At 40.5% G+C, this 26,790-nt stretch overlaps 3 protein-coding genes across 3 annotated transcripts; 2 read left to right on the top strand and 1 right to left on the bottom strand.

Annotated features, from left to right (window-relative positions):
* Positions 1-477: 477 nt before the first annotated feature.
* Positions 478-7,678, bottom strand: jmjd7 (jumonji domain containing 7). The gene is made up of 9 exons (XM_022197859.2): positions 7,449-7,678; positions 6,937-7,090; positions 6,607-6,745; positions 6,010-6,124; positions 3,958-4,014; positions 3,763-3,858; positions 3,604-3,680; positions 3,375-3,534; positions 478-749 (listed from the first exon to the last, which is right to left on the bottom strand). The coding sequence occupies exons 1-9, from the start codon at positions 7,495-7,497 to the stop codon at positions 661-663; spliced, it is 936 nt and encodes a 311-aa protein (XP_022053551.1). The 5' UTR covers positions 7,498-7,678; the 3' UTR covers positions 478-660.
* A 776-nt stretch (positions 7,679-8,454) lies between these two features.
* On the top strand, positions 8,455-12,633 carry tbpl2 (TATA box binding protein like 2). Its single transcript, XM_022197850.2, has 8 exons — positions 8,455-8,583; positions 9,016-9,214; positions 10,103-10,316; positions 10,384-10,471; positions 10,546-10,637; positions 11,322-11,489; positions 11,661-11,755; positions 11,891-12,633. The coding sequence occupies exons 1-8, from the start codon at positions 8,455-8,457 to the stop codon at positions 11,965-11,967; spliced, it is 1,062 nt and encodes a 353-aa protein (XP_022053542.2). The 3' UTR covers positions 11,968-12,633.
* An 861-nt stretch (positions 12,634-13,494) lies between these two features.
* atg14 (autophagy related 14) lies at positions 13,495-23,703 on the top strand. Its single transcript, XM_022197857.2, has 11 exons — positions 13,495-14,019; positions 15,344-15,406; positions 16,492-16,534; positions 16,742-16,823; positions 16,916-17,153; positions 18,634-18,863; positions 19,617-19,734; positions 20,307-20,397; positions 21,751-21,836; positions 21,918-22,092; positions 22,686-23,703. Exons 1-11 carry the CDS (start codon positions 13,742-13,744, stop codon positions 22,806-22,808), a joined length of 1,527 nt encoding a protein of 508 aa, XP_022053549.2. The 5' UTR covers positions 13,495-13,741; the 3' UTR covers positions 22,809-23,703.
* The last annotated feature ends 3,087 nt before the right edge of the window (positions 23,704-26,790 follow it).

Raw genomic sequence — 26,790 nt, 5'->3', positions numbered from 1 at the left:
TTTGAATATTTTTTTCGAAGTTTCAGTCCAAAAACAGAAGAAAATCAGCTGATGGCGCCCAGCCACTTATCTGGAATATTTAAACCTGCATTGCTTTGATGACATGAACTCCAATGGAACTGATTGATCCCCATCTGATTTGTTCTGGTTGAGTCTTGGACTTCTATCTCCACATTTCTCCTCAGCTTCATGAAACAGGCCCCAGGTGTGATGTTACACAACATTTTCCTCATTTTCTAGTAATTTCCACCAGTCGAACTTCCTCCTACGCTTAAAAACTGAACCCTGAATCATTTCAGTGGCTTCAACTGAAGACGGCTCTTTATCTGCTGAAAATGCAGAATTCACTTCATTTTGGAAACAGAAATTTAAGGTTTTTTTTATGTAGTTGCTCTGATAGTATATGATGTATTTTGTATAAGAAAGAAGTTTGTACTGTTCTTTAACTTTCACATGATCCTAAGGTAAAACAAAAGGCAGCTTTGAAGACATTTTTATTAATAAAACAACAGCAGCTCTTATAAACGTATAAATTCACATATTTGTTGATTCTTTGAGCTGCGTTTGTCCGATAAGGTTTAATCCAAACGTCATGAAGTCAAACAAGTTAATAGTTTGATATAAAACTTCATTCTAAACACAGAAACTGTTGCCGTGATGTCACGTCGACGCTGTGATGTCACACAGAGCCTCCAGCAGCTGGAAGTAGTTGTACTTGATGTCGTACTCCATGTCGTACCAGAAGTTCACTGCAGCAGAGACACAAAAAAAACGACGACACAACGTTACTGTAATTATTGATTATTTGATCAATACTTTGAGAGATCAGTTTTTGATTCTGGATGTTAAAGGTCAGAAAACTGGAAAATGTCTTTTAACGTCCCAACATGTTCACATTAGTGTCAGAGGAGACAAAAAATGGTGTGGTGGTGTGTTCAAGTACGTGTACCTGGTGTTACAGGTGTCAAGGTGCGTTCAGCACAGAAACAGCTCTAGTGAAAGTTACTAATGACCTTCTCATAGCATCAGATAATGGACTAGTCTCTATACTTGTTTTGTTAGATCTTAGTGCAGCGTTTGACACAATCGACCACAACATTTTATTACAGCGTCTAGAACATTCAATTGGCATTAAAGGGACAGCACTGGACTGGTTTAAATCCTACTTATCAGATAGGTTCCAGTTTGTGCATGTCAACAATAACTCTTCTGAGCATACTAAAGTTAATCATGGAGTTCCTCAGGGTTCTGTCTTAGGACCGATACTTTTCACATTATACATGCTTCCTTTAGGCAATATTATTAGGAAGCATTGTATTAACTTCCATTGTTATGCAGATGACACACAATTGTATTTATCTATGAAGCCAGATGAAACTGATCAGTTAGCTAGACTGCAAGATTGTCTTAAGGACATTAAAACCTGGATGACTTTTAACTTCCTACTGCTAAATTCAGACAAAACTGAAGTCATTGTATTTGGCCCCAAACATCTTAGAAACTCGCTTTCAAAGCAAATAGTTACTCTGGATGGCATCACATTGGCCTCCAGTACTACTGTGAGGAATCTTGGAGTTATTTTTGACCAGGACATGTCCTTTAACTCACACATAAAGCAAGTCTGTAGGACTTCCTTTTTTCACCTGCGTAATATTGTAAAAATCAGGAACATTCTGTCTCAGAGTGATGCAGAAAAATTAGTTCATGCTTTTGTTACTTCCAGGCTTGACTATTGCAATTCCTTATTATCGGGTTGTCCAAATAGTTCTCTCAAACATCTACAGTTGATCCAAAACGCTGCTGCGAGAGTACTGACAGGAGTTAGCAAAAGAGATCATATTTCCCCTATACTTGCCTCTCTTCACTGGCTTCCTGTTAAATCCAGAATAGAATTTAAAATCCTTCTTCTGACATATAAAGCTCTTAATAACCAATCTCCATCATATCTTAAAGATCTGATAGTACCTTATTATCCTAGTAGAACTCTTCGCTCTCAAGCTGCAGGCTTACTTGTTGTTCCTAGAATTTCTAAAAGTAGAATGGGAGGCAGAGCCTTCAGTTATCAGCGCCTCTCCTGTGGAACCTGCTCCCAGTTTGGGTTCGGGAGGCAGACACCCTCTCTATTTTTAAGACCAGGCTTAAAACGTTCCTTTTTGACAAATCTTATAGTTGGGGCTGACTGGGTGACCCACAGGGGTTCGGCTTGTGTCTTCATTTGCACAGCTGACTCCTTCTTGGACGTCCCTTCGTTCTGCCTCTAGTCATGCTGCTATAGGCCTATAGGCTGCTGGGGGACTTTTCTTGACGCACTGAGCCCTTCTCTATCTACCTTTACATTTAATATGTATACCGTTATTGCAGTACATTCACTCTGTTTCCCCCTGTGCTATTTCTCCGAGTGTCCCTGGTCCCAGAGCTGGATGCTTCAGATCTGTGGTTGATGTTCCACCAGCTGGTCCAGTCTCCACCATGTCCACTGTGGGATGCTGCTGCTGACCTTCCTCCAGCCCTCTGCTTCCAACTCCCTTTTTCCACCAGTCAACTCTGCATCGCCTTCACTATACTTGTTATGCTAACTTACATACTGTTTGAATTTTACTGCTAGCTATATATGGAGTATGTTTAATGTCAGAGCCGTACATCATCAGAGTAAACTATGAGTCAGTTTTCAATGTTAGCTTATACTTTGTCTGTGTCACATATCCTGTCATGCATGTATCCAAATGTGTGTTGTGTTTTCCTTGCTTTCCCACCCCTCCCTCTTCTCCCATCCCTCCCCCTTGCCCTCTTCTGTCCTTCTCAACCCGCCCGGCCAGCAGGCAGATGGGTCCCCCCTATATAGAGCCGGGTTCTGCTCGAGGTTTCTTCCCTGTTAAAAGGGTGTTTTTCCTTGCCACTGTCTCCTTTGGGCTTGCTCTGGGGGTCAGGCATTTGGGTTCTGTAAAGCGTCTTGAGACGAGTTGACTGTAATTGACGCTATATAAATAAAATTGAATTGAATTGAATTGAATTGAATTGTATTTGCTGTTACAAGAGCTGTGGTGCGTTTAAGTGCCTGCAGTTTCTGTCACAGTGTGGTGGTGCGTTCAGATGCCAGTACCTGCTGGTACAACTGTCATGGTGCGTTCAGGTGTCTGTACTTAGTGTTATCAGTGTTCTGGTGCGTTCAGGTGTCTATTTGTGCCGTTATAAGAGTTATGTTGCATTTAAGTGTCTGCAGCTTCTGTCACAGTGTGGTGGTGCGTTCAGGTGTCTGTACCTGCAGTGACAGGTGTAGAAGTGCTTCTGAGGTACATGTACCTGGTGCTGCAGGTGTGGTGGTGTGTTCAGGTACCTGTACTTGGTGTTATAGGTGTTGTGGTGTGTTCAGGTACCTGCGATGCAGCCGTGTGACTGTCTGACATGGTGGAACCAGAGCGACGGCAGGAACAGCATCTCTCCGGCCTTCACCGTCACATGAAGCGGTCGTGCTCGTCGGTACTGAGGGAAACGCTGCAGGTCCGGATCCAGAGGGTCCAGGGGGATCCACGGGACCTGAGGGGGAGGAGGGGGAGGGTCAGGGGGCGTCACACAGAGCTGAGATTTACAGACACCTGAACGCACCTTCTCTGAGTCGCTCTGATCCACGACCTCGAACTCTCCGTCATCCCGCTGACGGTAAACAGCCGGCTGGTACACACCTGTCAGAGACGGTTACCGTGGTTACTGCAGGTGCACGGCGTCACCACGGGGATACTGAGAGTGGGCGGTTGCTATGGTTACCGTAGGGGATGAAGGGGCGGTCGGTGGGCGGCAGCAGGATGAAGTGTTTCTCTCCAGAGACGACGCAGTAAAGATTCTCATAGTGGTCTTTGTGCACTGAAGGAAACAACAACACAGGTAAACAACATATGTACACATGGGTAAATACAGGTAAACATAGCAGGTAAACACAGGTGAGCAGGAGGAACATCTTACTAGATGTGACGGCGTTTTTCTCTCCCAGCCAGAAATTCACTGCATCCGGTAACTTGCCTAAAAAAGAACAGAGTTTAGATTTAATCTGATTTTTGTCAATCTTTAGTTCACAAAAACAAAACCATATCATTTTAAAAACATCACGTTGAAAAAATGTACTTTATTGTCAGTTCTGTTCATGTAGCGGAAACAGACGAGATTAAAACGATGTTTCTCTGAGATCCAAACATGCAAGATACAGTAGGGAAAAAAAACTAAAAAGACAAACGAGCAACGCAACAGATACTGCAATAATGTAGTAAAAGTACACAGATATGTACAGATGACAGTCCGGTATATTTCCAGATGTAGAAGCAGTGATCAAACCGTCCAGTCTGAGTCGTAGAGCAGCAGATTGTTGAATGATACAATCAGATCCAGTTACTCTGGATAAAATCATCTAAAAGCTCGTTTTTGTCTCATATTCAGGGTGGAAACTGATTGTTTTGACCCCCTAAACAAGCTCTAACAGAACCGATAACTGCAGATTTTAATCAGACTTTCTCAGAGTCAGTGCAGCGGTGCCACCTGCTGTGAGAACGCTGCATCGACAGCAGCAGCTTTTAAACTACAGACGTGAAATCAGAAGGTTTTTCTTGGATGGTTTATTTCCTCTCAGTCTAAAATGATTGAAAACTAAAATCCAAAACAACCTGAAATGTTCACAGTGACTCAGTTTTTAGTAAATTTATGCTCAAAATTCCTCACAATTTGTCCAAAAAGGCATTTTTTTGATAATTTTGTACAAATTTGAGGCCGATGAGTGTCTCAAACGTTGAATATAAAATAAAATATAGTCATTTTGATGAAATATCACAATTTTAACCTGAGATTATGGGAAGTTTTTCTGACAGAGCGACACGTTCAAAGACCATCAGACAGTTTGAAATCTGATTACCTGATGATGGCATCATTTTAAGCACTTTTTTTAAAGAACCTGTCAGTGGGTTCATAAGATTAAAACACCTAAAATGGAGTTAAATTTACAAAGCAAAACAAGAGTTTCCATCCTGAACACGGCGTTAACGTGTTTTTAGATGATTGTTGTTCCTTCAGTTGACTCTATTAAAAAGGTTCTTTGATGTTTAGAGTCAGGATTTAATTTAATTCTTTAACCTGAAGTCATCTGATTGGTCACATGACTCCATAACGATGACATCAGCGCTATAACTCAGCAAACGTAAATATTTGGACAGGAAGTAGTATTTCAGGTGGAACAAACCTTTGAAAATGTACGTTTTCAAAGGTTTGTTCCAGTCAAAATTCTACTTCCTGTCAAAACAAACAATGTTTGTTTGTAAACAAACAAACAAACATTGTTAAAGGTTTGTTCTACCCAAAATACTACTTTCTGTCCAAGAGCATTTTAAGGAGGCTTGGATCATCTTCAGTATGTTGAAGGTGTCTGTGGAGGTTCAGAGGCTCTTAGAGAGGCTCTGAAGGTACTTCAAGGTGTCTTCAGGAGATGTGGTCTCAGAAAGAGTCTGAAGTCCTGATGAACAATATATCTGCTGTCATCAATGCTGTGGACCATCTGTGGGTCAAACCATGAGGACAGTGTGGCCATCGCCATGGTTACCGTATCTGTGCTCCTACTGGTCAACATTCTGGACGTATTTTGGACGTTTGGACATTTGAGACCAGAGAATTGAAACTTGATAAAACCATCAACTGCTGAATCTGCAGGAGTTCTGGTGGAAAAGTTCTAAGTCAGCAGTGAAAGAGACAAAACAAAACAAACACCAAAAAACACAAAACTACTGAAAACAAACACCTAGGGACTCGAAACAAACAAAGAGAGACATAAAATGTGACTAAAACATCTGGATGACACAAACTGAACTTGATTCAAAGCAAACAGAAATAAAAATAACTTTTCAGATGAACTAACGGATCACTTCTACACCCAACAGAACAACAAAGAACCCTGACTCTGTTGTTGAACCTGCTTCCTGGTTCAGCCCTCAGGTGTGACAGGTGTCCGTCTGAGCATGCTCAGTAGCTCGGACTCACCGAGAGCGCTGCTCATCCAGGAGATGTGAGGCTCCAGGTCATCAGTGAGTTCAGGAAGCTCTAGCAGCAGGTTAGAACACTGTTTCTGGACGTAGAACACACCGGAACGCTGCACCTGATTCAAGAAAACTTCATCAGAACACTGTTCTGTTTCTGGACATAGAACTCTATTAGAACAGTTTTTCCAGATGTAGAACTTTATTAGAACCTTTTTTCTAGATGTAGAACTTTAGTAAAACACTGTTTCTGAAGGTAGAATTTCATTAGAATTCTGTTTCAAGATATAGAACTTTATTAAAACTTTATCAGAAGATTGTTTCTGATCGTAGAAAACTGATTCAAGAGAACTTTATTTCTGGACGTAGAACTGTATAAGAGCTTCATTAGAGTACTGTTTCTGGATGTAGAATTTCATTAGAACACTGTTTCTGGACATATAACTTAATTAGAACTTTATTAGAATCCTGTTTCTGGACGTAGAACTTTACTAGGACTTCATTAGAACGTCATTATAACCTGATTTCTGGCCATAGATCTTTACTAGAACCCTGTCTCTGAAAGCAGAACTCTATTAGAACATCATTAGAACCCTGTCACCTTCCCCTCGATGATGTCGAGCACCGAGGAAAAGCTCATCTGTCGTTCTTCAGGCATCACGAATCGATCCCCGTTGACGGCGTCGGCGTAACCGTTGGGAGTCACCGCCACACTGATGACCTTTGACCCCACCTTCTGTCTGCAGGTAAACAACAACACAAACACAACAACTGTAAACAAACAAAGACACAAACAGCGACAGAGTTTCATGTGATCCTAATAGGAATGATGTTCTGTTTATAAACATTAAATCAGGTAAATAAACAAACATACGAACTCTACAAACAGTCAGTTTGTGTCCAGGTGTGTTTGTGGGCGAAGCTTCCTCACCTCAGGTACTCTGGAGTCCACCTGGAGAGAGCTGGCCAATGGTTGAAGGCGTTTTGGATGATGCAGGGCTTGTTGGGACCAATCCAGTCCCTGTAGAAGAGCAGCGGGTCAGGTGGTCCATCCAGGCAGGGCACCGATTGGTTCAGGTACAGATCTGACAGGTAATCAATAACCAATCAGCTGATCGATCAGGAGCAGTAGCACTAGTGTCAGTAGTAGTTACAGTACTAGGAACAGTAGTACTACTATCAGTAGGAGTACAGCTTTAACTCTGATTAGTTATCAGCTGTTAAAATAATTGGGAAGTATTCGGCTAATCCATCTATTAAGAAAATAGTTGATAGATTAATCAATAATGAAAGTAATCTCTGTAAGTAATCTGAGTAAAAGTAATGCTGAGTATTGCAGTAGTTGTAGTACTGACAGTACCTACAGCTGCAGTAGTACTACAGGTAGAAATACTATGATCAATACTGTGATCAGTTGTGTGATCGATCAGCTGATCTTCTCACCGTGAGCCTCGTCTGAACACTCAGCCAGTCGCTTCCTCACAGACTCCATCTCCTCTACGTCATCGATCTGATCGATTGATTAATTGATGATTGAGTGCCTCTGTCTCTCAGCTGATCACAGATCAATAATAATAATTGATAAAACACTTTAATGTTCGATGCGGTCTCTTCTCCCCAAACTGGGGCCCGCCGCCATGCTGCTTTGTTTACATGTGGTGCGCATGCGCAGAGGAGTGTTCCTGTTGTGACGTTGAAGTGAGCACGTTTCCCCCTGGAGGAGAGAGGAGGAACTACAGAAGAAGAAGAAGAAGAAGAAGGATCATAACAATAATAATAAGAAGAATTACTACTACTAATTTAAAAAAAACTTGAAAATGTACCACTAATAATAAGAAAAACATATTATAATAATGGTAACAATGCTAAAAATAAATATTATAATAATTATGATAATAATAGCAAGAATTGTCTCAACAACTAATAATAATAATATGAAAAATAATGAGGAGAAGAAGCATAATAATAATAATAATAAATATAATTATAATCATAGGAAACTACTAATGATAATATTAGTACTAGTAAAAATAATATGAAAAATGGATAATAAGATAAAACAAATATAGTAACAGGAATCATAATAGTAGAAATAATTATTAATGTTACTAATGGCAGTAGTAACAATAATAAATAACAAGAACATATTGTAATTGTGCTGATAATAATTAGAATTATTGCTAATGTTCCTGAAAACAATAATGTGAAATAATAATAATAATATTACGAAGAAGACAAATTTAACTACTGACAGGAAAATTGTAATATTGATGATTCGTTGTTCAGAAGTCATGAGGAGTAAAATATCATCTCTGATGTTTTGTTCCAGATTTAAACATGCAGCAGAATAAAAATGAAAGATGAATCTCAGTAGTTTATTATCCAGGAGTCTTCAGGTGAGTTTCAGGTGCAGCAGCTGATTCTTCACCGACTCTGAGTGTCTGATTGGATGCAGCTGAGCAGCTTCACCTGGAACCTCCTGGAGATCCTGCAGATCTTGGACCAGGTGGACCAGGTCAGATGTGGAGTCATGGATGAGTCGGCGTTGGAGCGTTACTTTGATGACTCCATAGCAAATGTGAGTTTTAGATTTATCTAAATGTTGGAGCTGGATATGTCTGAAGAACAACAAAGCAAACAGATCAGATCCTCAGAATTTTAGATGAAATGATAGAACAATGTCACAAAACACTGATTTAACCAGTGAAACCTACAGAGTAACAGCAGAAAAAACCTGTCAGAAAACCTGACTGGATCTGAGAAGACACCAAAACTGAACAGACTTTAAAACCAGAAAAACTAACTTTTTCCTCTGATGACAAACCTGAAATCCTGTTAGAAACAGAAAAAAACGGAGAAGTGATGTTTGAAAACCTGAAGTCTTCAAACAGTGACTGATAACTGAAAGTTTTGTCTCTTTGTGGTTGTTTTGTGTCTCTTTGTGGTTGTTTTGTGTCTCTTTGATGAATGATGAACTGCAAACCGCCATTGTGTCTTTGTTTCTCTGCAGGACTCTGCCTTCATCTTGGGGGAGGAGCTTGGCCTCCAAAGCTCCGCCCCTCCTTTGGATGGCCCCGCCTCCTCCGTTCAGAATTCCTCCTTCCTGTCTACGAAGTCTGAACGTAGCGGTGAGCTGGGTGACGAGCTCGACCTCAGCTTTCTGCCCGATGACCTCAGCACCCAGGAGGAGCCCGGTCAGGATGACACAGGTGTGAGGTCACAGGGGGCGGAGTCATGTGTGTCGTGGACCAAGCAGTCAAGCACAAAAGAACGCAGGTTTGAAGTTCCAAAAAAGAAGTATTTATTTTACAAAACAAATGACTAAAGGTAATGAAATTGAAGTTATAGGGCCCTTAAAAGAGGTCAACAAAATATAACTCTACTGAAAGTAAGGCTGAGAAAACCTAGACACCAACTCAAGTAACAGACCTGCCAGAATGAGACACTGCTGCAACATATATAGTGGTTGATCAGACCACATTAACACACAGGGGGAAACTATATACACAATAACTAAGACTAACACAGTCAAACCCTGACCCCCCCATGATGTAAAAGCTCTTGGTCTGGACTTCAGCCCCGTCTTTTGTCTGTCCAAGCAGAAAATGCAACGCAGCAGCCGGGTAACTCAAAGAAAGGAGAAATTAATGAATACAAACAAATAGCACAATGATGAACAGTGTAAACTAAATGTGTGCACTAATAAACCAGTTTCATGCAAAAGTGACTGCAAATCAAACTAAACATGTGACTGTTTGTGGGTGAGGAGACGCTACAACCTTTTGTGTGGCTGTGGGCACGGCCATCACAGTGTGCGTTTGTTTTTGTCCCTTCGTGGTTGCTTTTGTGTGTCTTTGTAGATGTTTATCATCTCTTTCTGGTGTTTTTCTTGTGTGTCTCTCTGCAGTAATATTTGCAGTCTGTTTGTGGTGGTTTTTTAATCTCTTTATCGTGAATTTTAGTCCCTTTGTGTGTTTTTCTGTCGTTTTGTTGTAGTTTTATGTCTCTTTTTTGACTTTTTGTTGTGTCTTTCTGTCTTTTTTGGTGGTTTTGTGTCTCTTTGTGTTGATTTTGTGTCTCTTTGTGTTTCGTTTTAGGAGCAGACAGTCAGACTTCAATTCTGGACGTGTCTCAGGACAGCGGCGTCGGTCTGAACTTCACCTCCCAGGATTCTACAGCCGAACCCCAGCAGGAAGCCTCCATATCGGGGTTGAGGACCGGAGCGTCCCCCTTCTGTCCGATGACTCCCATGACCCCAATGACCCCGATGACCCCTGTGACGGAGAGATCAGGAATCATCCCACAGCTGCAGTGAGTCAGATGGTTCTCAGTCCAGATGTTTTACCAGGTCAGATGTTACCTTCTGCTCCGTCTGCAGGAACATCGTCTCCACTGTGAACCTCGGCTGTCCTCTGGATCTAAAGTTCATCGCCCTGCAGGCCAGAAACGCAGAGTACAACCCAAAGGTGCCTCGGTCCAACCTTACTCCATCCCTGTGGTTTGATGTCTGTCTGAATTTCTTCTCTTTGGGTTGTTTCAGCGTTTTGCGGCAGTCATCATGAGGATCCGTGAACCGCGAACAACAGCCCTGATCTTCAGCTCGGGGAAGATGGTCTGTACCGGAGCCAAGAGGTCAGGAGTGACTCTGGTCTGACTCTGGTTTGACTCACATGTGACACAGATGGGATTTAAGCTACATGTTAACAGGGCCGGTTTTTCTCTCAATCTTGACTCAGGTGTGTCTGGTTTGATTCTGGTGTCACTTAGTTGTGACTCAGGTTTGACTCAGTTGTGAGTTTGACTTCTTGAGTCAGCTGTGACTTTGGCTTGACTCAGGTGTGTCTTTGGTGTGATTCTGCTTTGACTTGGTCATGACTCAGTTGTGACTCTAGTTTCATGACCCTGGTGTAACTCTGGTGTGTCTCAGGCATGACTCTGATTTGAGTCAGTTGTGAGTTTGACTTCTTGACTCAACTGGGACTCTTTTGTGACTCAGTCTTGACTCAGTTGAGTCTCTGGTGTGATTCTGCTGTGACTCGGTCATGACCAAGGTTTGACTCAGTTGTGAATCTGACATCTTTACTGACTTGTGACTCAGTTGTGCCTTTGTCTTGACTCATGTGTCACTCGGATGTGACTCAGTCGTGACTCTTTTGTGACTCAGCCATGCCCAAGCCATGACTCTGGTGTGACTCAGTCTTGACTTAGTCGTCACTCTTCTGGGACTTGGCTCAGGTTGACTCAGTTGTGTTTCATTGTGACTCTGCTGTTTGTTAACCCTCCGTCTCGTCCATCGGTTCTTCTGAGCGCGTGCAGTGAGGAGCAGTCTCGGCTGGCGGCCCGTAAATACGCGCGGGTGGTTCAGAAGCTCGGCTTCCCCGCTCGCTTCCTGGACTTTAAGATCCAGAACATGGTGGCCAGCTGTGATGTCTGTTTCCCCATCAGACTGGAAGGACTGGTTCTGACCCATCAGCAGTTCAGCAGGTAGAACCAGAGCGGCAGATTCTTTCAGTTTCACATGTGCAGACCATTCTACAGCTCTGAATGGTTTTTGACATAAATAACTACAAACTGGACAGCACTGATGTTTGCAGGAGGATTTAAAAAGATCCTCATTTCGACACTCAGACTGACAATGACTGTTTTTCTTCTTAGTTATGAACCTGAGCTGTTCCCAGGCCTCATCTACCGGATGGTCAAACCTCGCATCGTCCTGCTCATCTTCGTGTCAGGGAAAGTGGTTCTGACCGGTAATAAAACTCCACGTTTCATGACACACAGTTCCACAAAAATGATTATTGCGACACAGGTTGGGTTTTCTGGACCCTACAGTAAATAATCTGAGGATAAAGTTGTTAATTATTCAGAGGTGTTTTGACTTGCAGGAGCTAAAGAGCGAGCTGAGATCTACGAGGCGTTTGAGAACATTTATCCGATCCTGAAGGGCTTCAGGAAGCAGTGAGGATTCTTTTGTAAATACACCGCTCAGTATTTATCTGTTTTATTTTGTGTGTCAGCGATCAGATGGGAAACAGGAGTTTGTTTTACAGTTTCACCATCCTGGGAGAAAATAAATGACAGTTTTCTAAAAAATCTCTGCACAGAAAACCTCAGATCTGTTTCTTCTAAATCGGACTTCAATGTTTAAAATATTGCAAAAATTCACATTTGATTTCTTAGAAAAAATCTGTTTTACTGTTACTCAGTGAATCTGGATAAATCGGAATTTCTATACATTTAAAAAATGTCCAACAGAAGCTTCTTCATCTTAAAAACACACATTTATTCATAGATATTGTTTTTCCCGGGATGATATTGATTATTAGTAATCAAACAGATCGATAACTGATATCTAAAATAACCTTCAGATGTGTTAAACCTTTTTTTATATGTGTGAAAACAAACAAAAAATGTGATTTTAGTTGCTTTTTTTTTAAAACCATATTAGAGCAGATCTGGATTAAAACCAACCACAGCTGGACCAGGAGATTAGTTTAAATAAATAAATTTTGTTTTTATAAAACCTAAAAGTCACAGTACTTTTAAACAGAACGTTTAAAACAATAGATGTCCAGACAAACTGTTTTTCAATAGATGGACACATAAAAATGACTTAAGTTTAAATATTAAGCTTAAGACCCTGTAATATTATTTATTTTGTAAATTTACCTGAAAATTTTAAATATAAAGGTTAGAATGCTACAAAAAATATCATAGAAATGTACTCAAATTAAAGAATTAAGATCATAAAATATTATATATCATATAAATTTACATGACTAATTTAAATTTAAGGTAATTTAAGGTGAGTACTTTAGAATACCAATAATTATACATATTACAATATCATGGTTAAGACACTACAATAATGTTTCTAAAAGTTACCTGACAAACTGAAATATTGTGCTTAAGACGGTACAACATTATTTATTATACAAATGTTTTATTAATGTAAATATGAAGGGTAAGAACCTACAATACTGTTAGTTATGTAAACTTACCTGACTAATTTAAATATTGTGGTTAACACTGTACAATATTAATTCTATAAATGTATCTCACTATTATAAATATTAGGGTTAAGATTAAATCATCTTATTTATATAATAAATAAGGAAAAGAAAAATTTACCAGATTTATTTAAATAACATATTAAAGCTAAGACTCTATAATATTACTTAGTATGTAATTTAATTATATAAATTTACCTTAATAATATAAATACTGGGGTTCAGCCCATCTAATCTTATTTATTATGTAAATTTACCAGACTAATAATTAGATATTTAAAATATATTCAAAATAAAATGCTAAGACCTTGTAATATTAGAATTATACAAACTTACTTGAATAATTATAATTTAAAAATTAAGAGAGTGTAATTAATTATCCTGTAATATTTAAAGTTAATTATTATTTTTTTATGGCTTCTCTGCGATGTGCTCTGGCTCCACCCATCCGTCTTGCGTCACTTCATAAACAAACTGATCACGTGTTCAGAGGAAACAGGAAATGGGGGGGATTCATCTGTGGTCTCTTCACCAAAACAAAAACATCCTCCATTGTTCGCCTCTGCTTTCCTCCACGGAGGATTTTAAAACATGTCACCGGGAAAATAAGATCCCGGCCGGTAGCACGGAGCCGCTCAGAGCCCTTTAGAGCCCCTTAGGGCCCCTTAGGTCGCTGATTCTGGCTCTAGCAGCTCATTTTTAACGTTAGCTTAGCTTTGCCCCTCCATGGCGTCCTCAGCGGGGCTCCCACTGCTCGGCCCGGACCGCGCCGCTTCGTCCTCCGGCTCTCACTCCGGAGCTAAGCCACCTCTCCGTCCCCACCACCCGCATCCGGCTCACTCCACCCCAGGCTGCGTGATGTTGGAGTCGGTGGACGACGCGGAGGGTCTGTACGTGGCGGTGGAGAGGTGCCCTCTGTGCAGCACGTCCCGCCGCAGGCTCACCTGTGCCCGGTGTGTCCAGGCCGGAGACTTCGTGTACTTCGACGGGAGGAACACCGAGAGGTAAGACCCGGAGGGCGGATGAACCCGGTCAGGATTTACGGTGTTTTTGTTTCTTTGTTAGAGCCGAACTTTATCTCTAGATTTGTAAATTTTAAATTAGCCCCAATTTTCCTGCAAACACACACGACTTATTGGGTCAATTAGACAATCTTTATACAAATATGAACCCTGACTACAATTCGGCATCAGTGTCAATAAAATGGTTTATATATAAATGACAAAATGTCAATGTTTTGATTACGAAACCCTTAGATTTTCACTATCGTTTCTCTGCCATCGCCAAACTTCATCTCTGGATTTGTAAATTTTACATTAGCCCCAATTTTTCTGCAAACACATACGAGTTATCCGATTAATTAGATCATTTTTATAAATATGTGAACGTTTAATACAATTTGGCATCAGTGTCACTAAAATGGTTTATTTAACTAAATGGGAAAATTTCAGTGTTGTGAAACCCTTTGAGCTTCACGCTCGTTTCTCTGCCAGCGCCAAACTTAATTTTGAGATTTTTGAATTTTACTCTGACCTTAATTTTTCTTGAAAATTCGCACATCATATCAGGTTTCTAAGTATTTCTATGAATATATGAATCCCATGTACAGTTCGGCATCAGTATCGGCACTCACAGCGACATTATACCCTCCAAAATCGGCATTATTTACCGGAATTCCTGAACCGACCATATGTAAGCTCTGGGGAAAATAGTGGCGGAACTGGCTGGTGGTTAAGAAGTTAATGTTCTTAATTTCTAGAAAATATTGATAACAGGCGGATTATATTAAAGCCGAATTCTAACGTGGATCACTACCATTAAAATAATCTGTTGTTGTTTTTCGTCTTTATTGTATATTGCAAAAAACACGTTGAGCTGTAAATATATTTTTTCATATATGGAGTTTTGTCTCACTAACGCCAGCAAATTGCAAGTTCTGTGTTACAGATAGGCTCAACTTAGTTCTGACTACTTAAAAAAAAAAGTGATAATCTGAAAACGAACACACGCACGTCGGTATCAGTCTGAGCTAGTTAGCATTAGCGACTAAGTCAACTGAAACTGGTTAAGCTAGTTAGCTTGTTAGCTTCCACTGCTGAGTCAGTGGGTTAACTTTGTGTTAGCTTTGTGGCTAACTGCTCCAGTTACACAACACGTGGAACCCAAAATAACTTTGTCCTCATAGTTTCCATGTCAGGAGGGTAAGTTTCCCAATCTGGGGTGTGAGGCCCTTCAGGGGTCCTGGAGAAGCTTCAGGTGGACCAAACAACTTGTGTGGAGTCTGAGTGGACTTTAACTGATTAATTCTCCCTGTTTTTATCTCTGCAGGTACGCTGATAAGTTGGAGCGACTGAAGAAGCTGAAGGAGGAGAAGGAGCAGCTGCAGCAGAGGTAAAACCTGCAGAGATAGAAATGTTAACCACAGAGAGGGGCCACGATTGATCGATTATCTGCTAAATTAATCAATAAATGGTTAAATCTGGACTAGAGATGAGTGATAATAGGCTTACAGGTAGAAGAAACAGACTAGAAACTGCTTAAAAATGTTCTTTATTGGGTGTCTTTAAAGACATGATGCAGATGAGTTTTCCAAAATTGGTTTCTAATGCTGCACCACAATCTAAATAACTTTTTATTGTAATATTTTGGCAATATTTCAGAGTTGAATCTTACTTTAAATCTCTCTGAACAGCCAGATTCCACCTGAGAAATGTCACAGTATTCTAATTTTTACTTTAATACTTTCTGTCCCTTTTTGATCATTTTGATTAAACATATTTAAGGGATGTGAAAAAAACAAACGCTGAAACTCTGTCAAACACCAAAGAACATAAATAACACTGCAGATGTAGTGGCCTGTACTTAAAATACACAATATTATCTTTTTCATTTAATTGATTTAAGGTCAGATGTTCCTGCTGCACATAAGAACAGACCAATCTTTGTACAGGCAATAATAAATTGTTTGTAGTAACTTACAGGTAGATAAATAATAAACTATGTTTTTATTATTAGGCAGAATGTTTTTCATTTTCTTATTGACTGCAATATTACTGCATTTTAAGCAGCAAAATGGAATCAAACGTCTAAATTCTTTGATTCCAGCTACTTATATGTGAATATTTTCTGGTTTATTTCCTCCTCTGTGACGCTAAACTAAAGATCTTTGGACAAAACAAGACTTTGGTCGACATTTTTCAACACATTTTTCTGACATTTGAGACCAAAAAACTCATTTTTGATTCCAGTAAATAATCCACAGGTTCATCAGCAGTGGAAATATTTCTAGTATTCTGTTAGTTTTATTTCAGTTCTTTGTTTTAGTCTCTTTTAATGAAAAAAAAGTTGCTTTTTCCAGTGATTTATTACAGTTAGAAGACAAAAGAAGTTGTTTGTTTTGGGGATCATTCTACATGTAGCTTTAATTCATTCAGCGTTTCAGGATTCAGATAAAATGTGAACTTTTGTGCTCTCAGCGTCCTCCAGGCCATGGACAGGAAGCTGCAGGCCGACGAGATGGTGAGTGACCACTTCTTCTGTCACTAAATGTGGATTCACCCCCATCAGGTGGACAGTACCCCATGAATGGGAAATATGTTAAATAAAAATAAATAACTGCTGACAAACATCAAGAATAAAAGTGTATATATACAAAAACTAAAAAAGAAAGAGATGTGAGATCTGCACAGATTAAACAGGACCAACTATGAGCTGCTGTTTCCTCAGAAATGGAAGATCATGTCATGTAAGATGAAGATCGAGCAGCTGAAGGAGGCCGTCGCCTGGGGCAACGAGGAGGTGAAGAGCGGTGAGTCTTTAAGGAGTTTTAGTCTCTGAGTCTTTAAGGAGTTTTAAAGCTGCTCCAGGTCCATCAGCTGCTGTTTCTTCTTCCTCCTGCAGATAAGGAGCTTCTGGTTCGGTCTCAGGAAGAAGCTCAGCGGCTGCAGCGACGAGCCGGACGGCATCAGGAGAAACGGGACAAAATCGAACGTCACAACCGACGTCTGGGAGAACTTCTAGAGAGACGAAGCAAAGAGCAGCAGAGTCGACTGAGTCAGCTGGCGGCTCTGAGGAGGGAACACATCCTGGAACTGACCACCCACATCTTCCCCACGCAGGAGGAGAAACAAGGAAGCAGGTGAGTTTATAAAGCAGGAGGAGAAACAAGGAAGCAGTGAGTTTATAAAGCAGGAGGAGAAACAAGGAAGCAGTGAGTTTATAAAGCAGGAGGAGAAACAAGGAAGCAGTGAGTTTATAAAGCAGGAGGAGAAACAAGGAAGCAGTGAGTTTATAAAGCAGGAGGAGAAACAAGGAAGCAGTGAGTTTATAAAGCAGGAGGAGAAACAAGGAAGCAGTGAGTTTATAAAGCAGGAGGAGAAACAAGGAAGCAGTGAGTTTATAAAGCAGGAGGAGAAACAAGGAAGCAGTGAGTTTATAAAGCAGGAGGAGAAACAAGGAAGCAGTGAGTTTATAAAGCAGGAGGAGAAACAAGGAAGCAGTGAGTTTATAAAGCAGGAGGAGAAACAAGGCAGCAGTGAGTTTATAAAGCAGGAGGAGAAACAAGGAAGCAGTGAGTTTATAAAGCAGGAGGAGAAACAAGGCAGCAGTGAGTTTATAAAGCAGGAGGAGAAACAAGGAAACGGTGAGTTTAAACATCAGATACTAGATCAGAGTTCTGAACTTCGAAGTGAGATCAGTGAGTCAGCAGGTATGTTGAACTGAAAGTCAGAGTTGTAAGTATCTGGAAGGTCTTTAAACCTGCTAGATCTCCATGGTAACTGATGCATGGAGCCAGATCTCCATAGTAACTGATGCATGGAGCCAGATCTCCATAGTAACTGATGCATGGAGCCAGATCTCCATAGTAACTGATGCATGGAGCCAGATCTCCATGGTAACTGTTTTTAATCACTGTTTTTCTAATTTTGACCATGTGGGTAATTTAACTGTAGAATTTTGTGCTAAATTATTTGAACTTCTGTTTTAATTTGGTACTGTGCTGCACTTTACAAAGACATAGTTTTTCCACATACAAAATTTAGATTTTTGCCTTTAATAATAATAATAATAATCCTTTTTTTTTTTATCATGCAGGAAGTTTACTATCACAAAATTTTGATTGAATTTCACCCAAAGCTTCATTTTACAAAGACTCACAGTTTGTTACTTCAGAATAAATCAAATATTAATTTTGCTCTTTTTGAAGGAAAATTAATCGTTTTAATTAAACAAAATAAAGGTATTTGTTAGTTAGTGGCAGCTCTGTTATAAACGTGATATTTTTGACAAATCAGGACATTAAAGCGTCTTTTTTGAGGCATTTTTAATGTTAAATTAAACAGAAATCTAATAGAAAATGGAAGACATTCCAAGTCTCATCTTGCCGTACCTGTCGGGCAGGTGTCATGGATGTACAGAGAGTTTCCTGTGTAGGTTCTCAGTCATCCATGTCGTGGTCGTTGTAGGAGCTTCAGGAGAAACCAACCGTACATCCAGAAGTCCAGTCGTTTCTCCTGAAGCTCCTACGAAGTTTTAAATGAAGCTCAGATTTGATCCCAGAACTCTGACCTCTAAATCCTCGTTAATCGTCCCGGTTTTGTCTCTGTTCTGTCCTCCAGAGACCCGGCCGACGTCGTGGCCGAGTGCGACTCGGCGCTGACCTCCAGCACGGTGAGCGAGCTGGCCGAGGCCCGGAGGACCACCTACCTGTCGGGTCGCTGGATCTGGGACGACCAGAACGGAGAGACCAGCATCAGCATCACCGGGCCGCCGGTCACGCTGCCTAGCAACGGGGACTGCTCCGCCTACTACAGCTGGGTGGAGGAGAAGAGCACCAATCAGGGCCCAGGTGAGGAGGAGGGGGCGGGGCTTGTTTTATTTTAAATGTTCACAATTTTCACAGTATTTTCATCGGTATTATTATAATTGTATAATATGTATAATGAGGGATTTTTTAAAACTCTGGGATTATTTTCTTAATTTTTAAAAAAATTCTTTTGTTTTTGCTTTATTTTTTTTTTTAAAAGCTTCCTCATCACTGCTTGCATTAATCTGATGTTTTCATTATTTAAAAATTATTCCATATATTCATATATTTTTGCTGGTATCATTATTTTCATTGCTATTTTTTGGATTAAGGATTTTATTTTTACTCCAGAATTTTTCAGCTTTTTTAAAATGCGTATTAATTTTGTTAATATTTCTGTTAGTTTAGTACATTTTTGACAGTTTTATAATTCATTCACACAGATGTACTGTTTTAATTTTGTGTTTATTTTAAATAATTTTTCTGAATTAAGAATTTTTTTCTTGGCTTAAAAAAATAAACTTTTATTTATTTATTTTTCATTTAACATTTATGCTTAAGTCACAATTTTATTTTTTATAATTATTTGTTTAATTAAACTTTTTTATTTAGTTCTTAATGTATTTTCAGCTAATTTCTTTTTTTAAATGGAGAAAATTCACATTCTCACATTTCTGATGTTTACATCTTTAGAGTTTCTTGCTTTTGTGGATATTTATGTAACTCTTTGTGTATATTCCTACCATTTCTATTTTATTTTTTGACCTCTAACTGTGTGTCGTGCTGCTGCTGCAGAGCTGGACCACATCAATCCGGCCCACACCATCAGCGCCGCCCTCTGCTACGCTACGCAGCTCGTCACCATCTTATCCCACATCCTGGACGTCAACCTGCCCAAGAAGCTCTGCAACAGGTGAGACAGACGCACCTGCTGCTGCCTTCAGGGTCCACAGCACAGTGGGGAAATCAGAGCGCCCGGTCTGCTCAGAAACTCCACTCACTTTATCATAATTGGACAGTCTGAACACAGAAATTAGTTATGAAAACATCATCAAACCAACGGAATTACTGAACAAAAACACAACATTACACAGTATTTAATAATAAAAGTGAAAAAAAACCTCTAAATAAATGTACTTCTGTTTTATTTCCAGTCAGTTATTGGTACATATTCTTTGCTTTTTATTTTTAGATACTATCAAAAACCTGAGCTTATTACAGTCCAGGGTCTTCTACACACTCAACACTCTGCGTTTTGCCCGTTTGTGTTCAGTTTTGTGCGTTATGATGCCTCTAAACAGCCGTCTGTCAGTCCGTCTGGGATGTGTGATTACCTCCAGGTGCAGACGGATGTTTTGCCTCATTTACATTTTTGTTTTGACTGGTTTCGTCTCTGAATCATCTCCATCCAGCAGAAGAAGCTCGTTCTTTCTGAATGAACTCTTCTGATCCAATAATTCATGTGTCTGATGTTTGTTTCCTCAGTGAGTTCTGTGGAGAGAATCTGAGCCGTTATCGCTTCACCAGAGCTCTGAGTAAACTCAACACCAACGTCCTGCATCTCTGCTTCTCACAGGTCAGAAAACACCAAAAAACAGTCACTTCACAGCCAAACACTCGTTTATTCTGACCGAGGCTGCATCTAGTGACGAATATGTTGTTTTATTAATGAATGAAAGCTAAATGCTCAGAAGTGAAGATCTCAGCTCCAAATGCTTTGAATTTACCAAAGAAAGCAGAATTTAAGAAGAAACCAGAGAAAGTTCTGCTTGAAAATGACTGACAGAGATAATTTAATGTCGGCAAATTAATTTAGTTTTCAATCAAGTGAAATCTTGGGTGTGTTTAATCATATTAATGCAGAGAAGAACCGTCCAAGCAGCTGCAGGAATAAATCAGCAGATTATCTGTAGACAGAAAATGACCCAAATGGTGACAAAACGGCTGAAAATTACACATAAATGGAACAGAGGTGTAAAATGATCACAAAGATGCACAAAACGACCAAAAAAGACACACAAAACCACTAAGAGACCAAAAATCACAGAAAATGACCAAAATCATCATCCTGAATATTCGGATCCGTTCGTCTGGTCTCCCGGGTCTAAGCGGAGGTGTGGAGGTTTTTGCAAATTTGTTAGGGAAGAGGAAAGAGGAACTGGGATATCACATGGTCATAAGTGGTCAGACCCTTTGCAGCGACATTCATGTTTAAATCACAGCGGAGGTCTTCAGCATCTTGTCTTGTGTTTATGCAACGAAGTGAAGCGTGACGTCAGAGTCTGCAGCCATTCGGGTGGTGGTAAGAAACAGGAATGGAGGAGCCGAGATGAGCTGACAAAAAAAAAAAAAGGGGGGGGGGGGGTTGTCAAATTCTTCTGCAACTTGATGGCAACACCTTTGACCAATCGCACTTTTTGCACTTACTACAGGTTTTTCCTTATGTCTGAATTCTTGCTTGTGTTGTACGTCGCTTTGGACCAAAGCGTCTGATAAAAAGAATTGTAGAACACGGCGGGATGAGCCAAAGTGGGCCGAAGGCGCAGGGAAGAGACGAGCTCCGAATATTTTCGTCAGGGGGGAGGAGGGGGTGATCATAGACATATGTGTATATGTTTATGTGATCACAGGACGAGATAAACCGATAAGTGCCGATGTGGGCTGAAGGCGGAGGGAAGACAGTAACGCGGCATATTGTGTCTGACCGGGGTGGGGGGTGGGGTGGGGGGGGTGACGAATATTCGGATACCAAAATTAATTAATATCCGGATACTGCTGTAGCGAATGAATATTCGGGTCCAGCCCTACCAAAAAGTGATGCAAAATGCCCGGAAAAGAAATAAATCAATCACAGAGACACTAAACAACCAGTAAATATAATGTAATTGATTTCTATGTGAGAGTAACGCTGAAGATGTCCTCTGTTCAGCATGTGGACAGCGAGAAGCTCCATCCTCACCACACCCTGAGGAACATCATGTTCCTGGTTGCCCCCGACAACGAAAACCTGGGCAGGTGAGACGTCTTTGTCTGAGGTCATCAGCGACCAATCAGAGAGCAGCTTCCTGAGCTGACCAGGTGTTCTCTCCGCTCCAGGACGGGTCCGTTCGAAGTCAGCGCCGACCTGGAGGAGTCGATGGAGTTCGTGGAGCCGGAGGCGGCGGGTCCGGCTGAGGAGAGCGGAGACGAGGCGGTGACGGACGAAGAGACGGACCTGGGGACGGACTGGGAGACGGTACCGAGTCCTCGCTTCTGTGACATCCCATCACAGGTAGGAACTCCTGGAACACAGGTTTACGAGTCGCCCCATCACATCTGCAGGATCTTTATTAATGATCAGAGTTCTACCTTCAAACTGTGAATATCTCCAGAGTTCCTGGTTCTTGAAGTCCATAGAGGAGAACGTCTGCTGTAGAAAGTTCTAGAGTAGACCTACTGACAGCTTTAGGTAGGTCCACTCTAGAACTTTGGACAGCGGACGTTCTCCTTTGCTGCTTCCAGTCTTTAAGTTTAGTCTGTCTTAGAACATTCCAGGTCCTTGAAGTCCATAGAGGTGGTCCAGATTTATCACCTTTTTATGGACTTTCCCATCATGTCTGAGCCTCAGAACTTCATCAGTCCAGCAGGATGGATGGATTTAAACTGATCTGGTGTCAGTTTTTCCCAGAACTCAGATGTTTCTCCTCCTAAACGTCATGGTTCTACCTGCTGGACTGATGAAGTTCTGAGGCTCAAATGATGGAAAAGGTCCATAAAAAGTGATAAATCTGGACCACCTCTATGGACTTCAAGGAGCTGGTGCAGCTTGTGATGCCTTCAGGGTCTAGTTTCATGACTGTGATTTCCCCTCTCCTCCTCCTTCAGTCCATGGATCTTTCCCAGAGTGCTCTGCAGGTTTCTCAGCCTTCAGCCAACGCCGGAGGGATGATCTCTTCTGCTGCTGCCTCCGTCACCTCCTGGTTCAAAGCCTACACCGGCCAGCGCTGATCGACCCGGATCAGGACCGAAGGCTGGCAGGTCACAAACATCCAGCTGCAGCTTAAAGTTTTACACATCAGCTCCTGTTGCACTTTTGTCGTCTTCAGCAGCAACCTGAAAGATTTAAAAGCTGGAAGAATAAAAGTTAAACTCTGCTTGCAAGTAGCTCCGGATTCAAGAAGGAAATGGTGAACTGAAGTTGTAGATCTTCAACCAGTCGATTCAAAGTCAGCATGTTATCTGTAGATTATCTAAAAATCTGCAAAACAACCACAGAGACAAACTCACCACTAGACACCTAAGAATGCAGATCTACTTGCAAGCAGCTGCACGATGACAAACGTCTTTGAGTTTTGTTGAACTTTTATGGCGTTTTTTTGAACAAACACTAACTGACAACTGAACACTAAAGATCCTCTGACGGGACTCAAACTAAACTAACCTGTAGAAAATAGTTTATTTACCTTCAGTTCAGCCTGAATCTGACAACAAGGTTGAGGTCATCTTTATAGTTTGAGTCCTCCCAGCTGCCGATAAACTCGTAGAATCTATTTATTACACGTTTATTGATTGATGAGGATCGATCGGACCTGCCAGCCGTCTGTCTGTCCATCAATGCAAAGGGAAACTTCCGTTTTTCATCCTCTTTTAGTTTTTATTTGTGTGATGTCGGCAGGAAACCGTGACAACAAGGACGATGATGCAAACGAACGGTGGTTGCTACGGCGATAACGGACTGTTTACAAACCTGAACTGGACCAGACGGCGTTCACAGATTAAAGACAGTACATGGTCCAGGACGGAGAGGATTCTGAGGTTCTGCTGGGACGTTTTACCAAGTGGTTCAAAGGAAACTTTGTTTTCATTTAAAATAAAATCCTGTTTTCTGCTTTTGGACTCTGAAGCTTCTCCAGTGTTTTTATTCATTTTTTCCTTAAATATTACAAATAGTGGTGCTATTATGGAGGTCCAGCACTGACATTTAATCTGCTATTTTAGTGAAATATTCAGTGTTTCCAGCTTTCTGTTTCAACCGTTTTGTGTTTTTCTCATTAATGAAGCCAAACCTTCCACATTGTCTTAATGAAATACTGTTTATCTTGTTATTGTATGAAACATTTCACATCATGACTGGAGCTACTATTTGATTAGTTTACCACCTATCCGGTACTTAGAATGCCGTCCTGACGTCCCTCCCCAGGCAGGTTTATCGTTGCCAGCACAATGAGGAAATGCTCTAAATTCACTGCATTTTCCTAAATGTGCATCTTTTCTGGTTTCTTCCCTCTTCAGAAGCTAAATGTTCAGTGTTTTTAACTTTGTTTCAACCAGTTGAGTGTTTTTCTGCTTAATCGAACCAAACTATCCGTAGCTTCCTTTATAAACTGTCTCTTGTCGGGAATTTACAGCAGTTTGTTGATGCTACTTTAGAAAAACAAATCAATATTTTATTCAATTGTCTTATGTCATTAATTGTTTTGTTACAATTAGAGCTGCAGTGACTGATCGATTTGTTGCAACTTATCAGGTACTTACACTCAAAAATATAAACCAACACTTTTGTTTTTGTTCCCATTTTTTATGAGATGAACTCCAAGATCTAAACCTTTTTCCACATACACAATATCACATTTCTCTCAAATAAAATCAGTGTCCTTTTATTGTGGGCAGTCTAAGGAACACCTGTGCACTAATCATGGTGTCTAATCAGCATCTTGATATGGCACACCTGTGAGGTGGGATGGATTATCTCAGCAAAGGAGAAGTGCTCACTATCACAGATTTAGACAGATTTGTGAACAATATTTGAGAGAAATGGTGATATTGTGTATGTGGAAAAAGTTTTAGATCTTTGAGTTCATCTCTCAAAAAATGGGAACAAAAATAAAAGTGTTGTGTTTATATTTTTGTTGAGTGTATAATGTCGTCCTATCGTCCCTCACCAGGCAGTTTTATCTCTAATAACACTTGAGCTGTGATTTTGGGGTGAGAAAAAAGTCTAAATTTTCTGAATCTTCTTAAATCTGAACATTTTCTAATTTATTTTTTTCATCTGAAGTTAAAAATTCAGTATTTTTAACTTTGTTTCAACCAGTTGAGTGTTTTTCTGATTAATTGAACCAAACTTTCCATAGCTTCCTTTATAAACTGCTGGAGAGTCTCTGGTTGGGAATTTACAGCAGTTTGTTGATGCAACATTAGAAAAACCTCAATATTTGTTCATTTATCTTGCTATAATGTGATTGTTTTACAGAGCAATTAGGCCTCAGTAATTGATTGATTAGTTGCCATTTATCAGGTACTTAATGCAGTCCTGACGTCCCTCACCAGGCAGTTTTATCACCAGTAACACCTTAAATTGTGAGATAACACCTCTGGGGAGGCCTTAAAATAGTCAATTATTGAAATAATCCATAACTATTGTGATAATTGATTAATTGGTTTGAATAATAGTCGAAATTCTGATTGCGACCTTCTTAGATGTGACTATTTTCACTTTTTTCCTCTCATTGAAAGCTATAAACTAAGTATTTTTTCAGGTTTCTGGTCAAACCATCTATAAACACATGATGCTGCCACCACCATGCTTCACATTCTGATGTTTCCACATCAGAAAAGATGGTGGAAAAACAGGTCAGTCGTAGCACTAGTGCACTGCTGTATTGAATCACTGGTTTAGTTTGTGTCTAAAAACAGTGTTTTACAGATGAGAACAAAGTAAGAGGAGCATAAACACAGAAAAGACACTAAGTTTGGCAAGTTCTTAAAGAGTAACTATTTTGTTTTACAGCAGCAGAAGAATAAATCTAATCATGCTAATATGAATGAAAGGTTTTAGAGTAAATGTAATCGTGTGTAAAACAAAAGCGACTTCCCAACATTAATGTGATTATTACACACACCCTGAGGACAGCCGTGCACGTGAGTGTGCACGTGCTGGTTGATCACACAGATCCTCTGAGCTGCTTTGTTTTCAGTGTGTGAGCTGCAGATTAGCATGTTAGCTATGTTTGGTATGCAGCGCTGCACAGGAGGAACTGGTCCTGCTAACTGAAAACGCTGGGACCCGTCAGCGCCCCCAGCAGGCAGCAGTGGTCGTTACAGCAACAACTTTAAACACTGATGTTTAACAGCAACATGTCTGACCGAAGCAACGGAAATCTACAAATACATCTTTAGACTGAAGCCTGCAGTAAAAACATGTCAGCTCTTAATCGTTGAGGTTGTTGACTTTTATTTTCAAGAGAAACAAAAGTTCTCCCTCAGTTCTAGAAACAAAACAGAAGACATGAAGGCTCTAGCAAAACTCTAACTCACCTGATTCTCTTCAACACTCAAATATACAACAATGTACATATTTTAGTAAACAACCTTAATTTCAGTAGATAGTCTTGTTTCCACCCGGTGGGAAAAAATAACATTTATGTCCTTTTTTATCCACGCTGGCCTTGTTCAGATCTGGTTTGTCTGCTGCGATCAAGAATAAACACGTGGTCCATGACTGTACACATTTCACATTTCTGCATCCAGTGAATTAAACATAGACGACACGTGAGGACCACAGCTGTCCGTCCGGTGATCTCTATCAAACCGGAGTGGTGGTTCTGGTTTTGTCAAAGGGGAACCAGATTGAGGGCTCCAGTTATTGGAGTATTAAACTGTTCATCCTCCCCAGGAAGGTTTCTACCAGGGTTTGGTCGGCTTTGGAATCACTGACCAGCTCTTCACACCTGTAGAGTTGTTGATTGGATCATGGGAGTTTGTCTTTCCAGTCGATGTGTACATTGTGGATCAACCCATCCCATCCTTCTCTAACCAAGATGAGAAACAAGTTTCTGTTGAGTGTTGGACTCCACCACCTTGATGTTTGTCTCAGATTCTGTTTTTGCACTTGGGGTGAAGAGTTTGCCTCTTTTGGAAACCTCCCAACCGTATCTTTGCTTCATGCAGACAACAAGGTTCTGTTGGTGTCATCTGTTCTATGTTGACC

The sequence above is a fragment of the Acanthochromis polyacanthus genome, chromosome 1, assembly GCF_021347895.1.
Source record: "Acanthochromis polyacanthus isolate Apoly-LR-REF ecotype Palm Island chromosome 1, KAUST_Apoly_ChrSc, whole genome shotgun sequence".
Lineage (NCBI taxonomy): Eukaryota > Metazoa > Chordata > Actinopteri > Pomacentridae > Acanthochromis > Acanthochromis polyacanthus.
This window is presented reverse-complemented; position numbering and strand designations above follow the sequence as displayed.

Coding starts and splice junctions, on each gene's coding strand:
- jmjd7 (XM_022197859.2), bottom strand. CDS start 7,497: ATGGAGTCTGTGAGGAAGCGACTGGCTGAGTGTTCAGACGAGGCTCAC. Junction 6,746..6,936: donor TGGACTCCAGAGTACCTGAG/GTGAGGAAGCTT, acceptor GTTTACCTGCAG/ACAGAAGGTGGGGTCAAAGG. Junction 6,125..6,606: donor TCGACATCATCGAGGGGAAG/GTGACAGGGTTC, acceptor TTCTTGAATCAG/GTGCAGCGTTCCGGTGTGTT.
- atg14 (XM_022197857.2), top strand. CDS start 13,742: ATGGCGTCCTCAGCGGGGCTCCCACTGCTCGGCCCGGACCGCGCCGCT. Junction 18,864..19,616: donor GAGCACCAATCAGGGCCCAG/GTGAGGAGGAGG, acceptor CTGCTGCTGCAG/AGCTGGACCACATCAATCCG. Junction 20,398..21,750: donor TGCATCTCTGCTTCTCACAG/GTCAGAAAACAC, acceptor TCCTCTGTTCAG/CATGTGGACAGCGAGAAGCT.
- tbpl2 (XM_022197850.2), top strand. CDS start 8,455: ATGCAGCTGAGCAGCTTCACCTGGAACCTCCTGGAGATCCTGCAGATC. Junction 10,472..10,545: donor ACGCAGAGTACAACCCAAAG/GTGCCTCGGTCC, acceptor GGGTTGTTTCAG/CGTTTTGCGGCAGTCATCAT. Junction 11,490..11,660: donor ACCCATCAGCAGTTCAGCAG/GTAGAACCAGAG, acceptor TTTTCTTCTTAG/TTATGAACCTGAGCTGTTCC.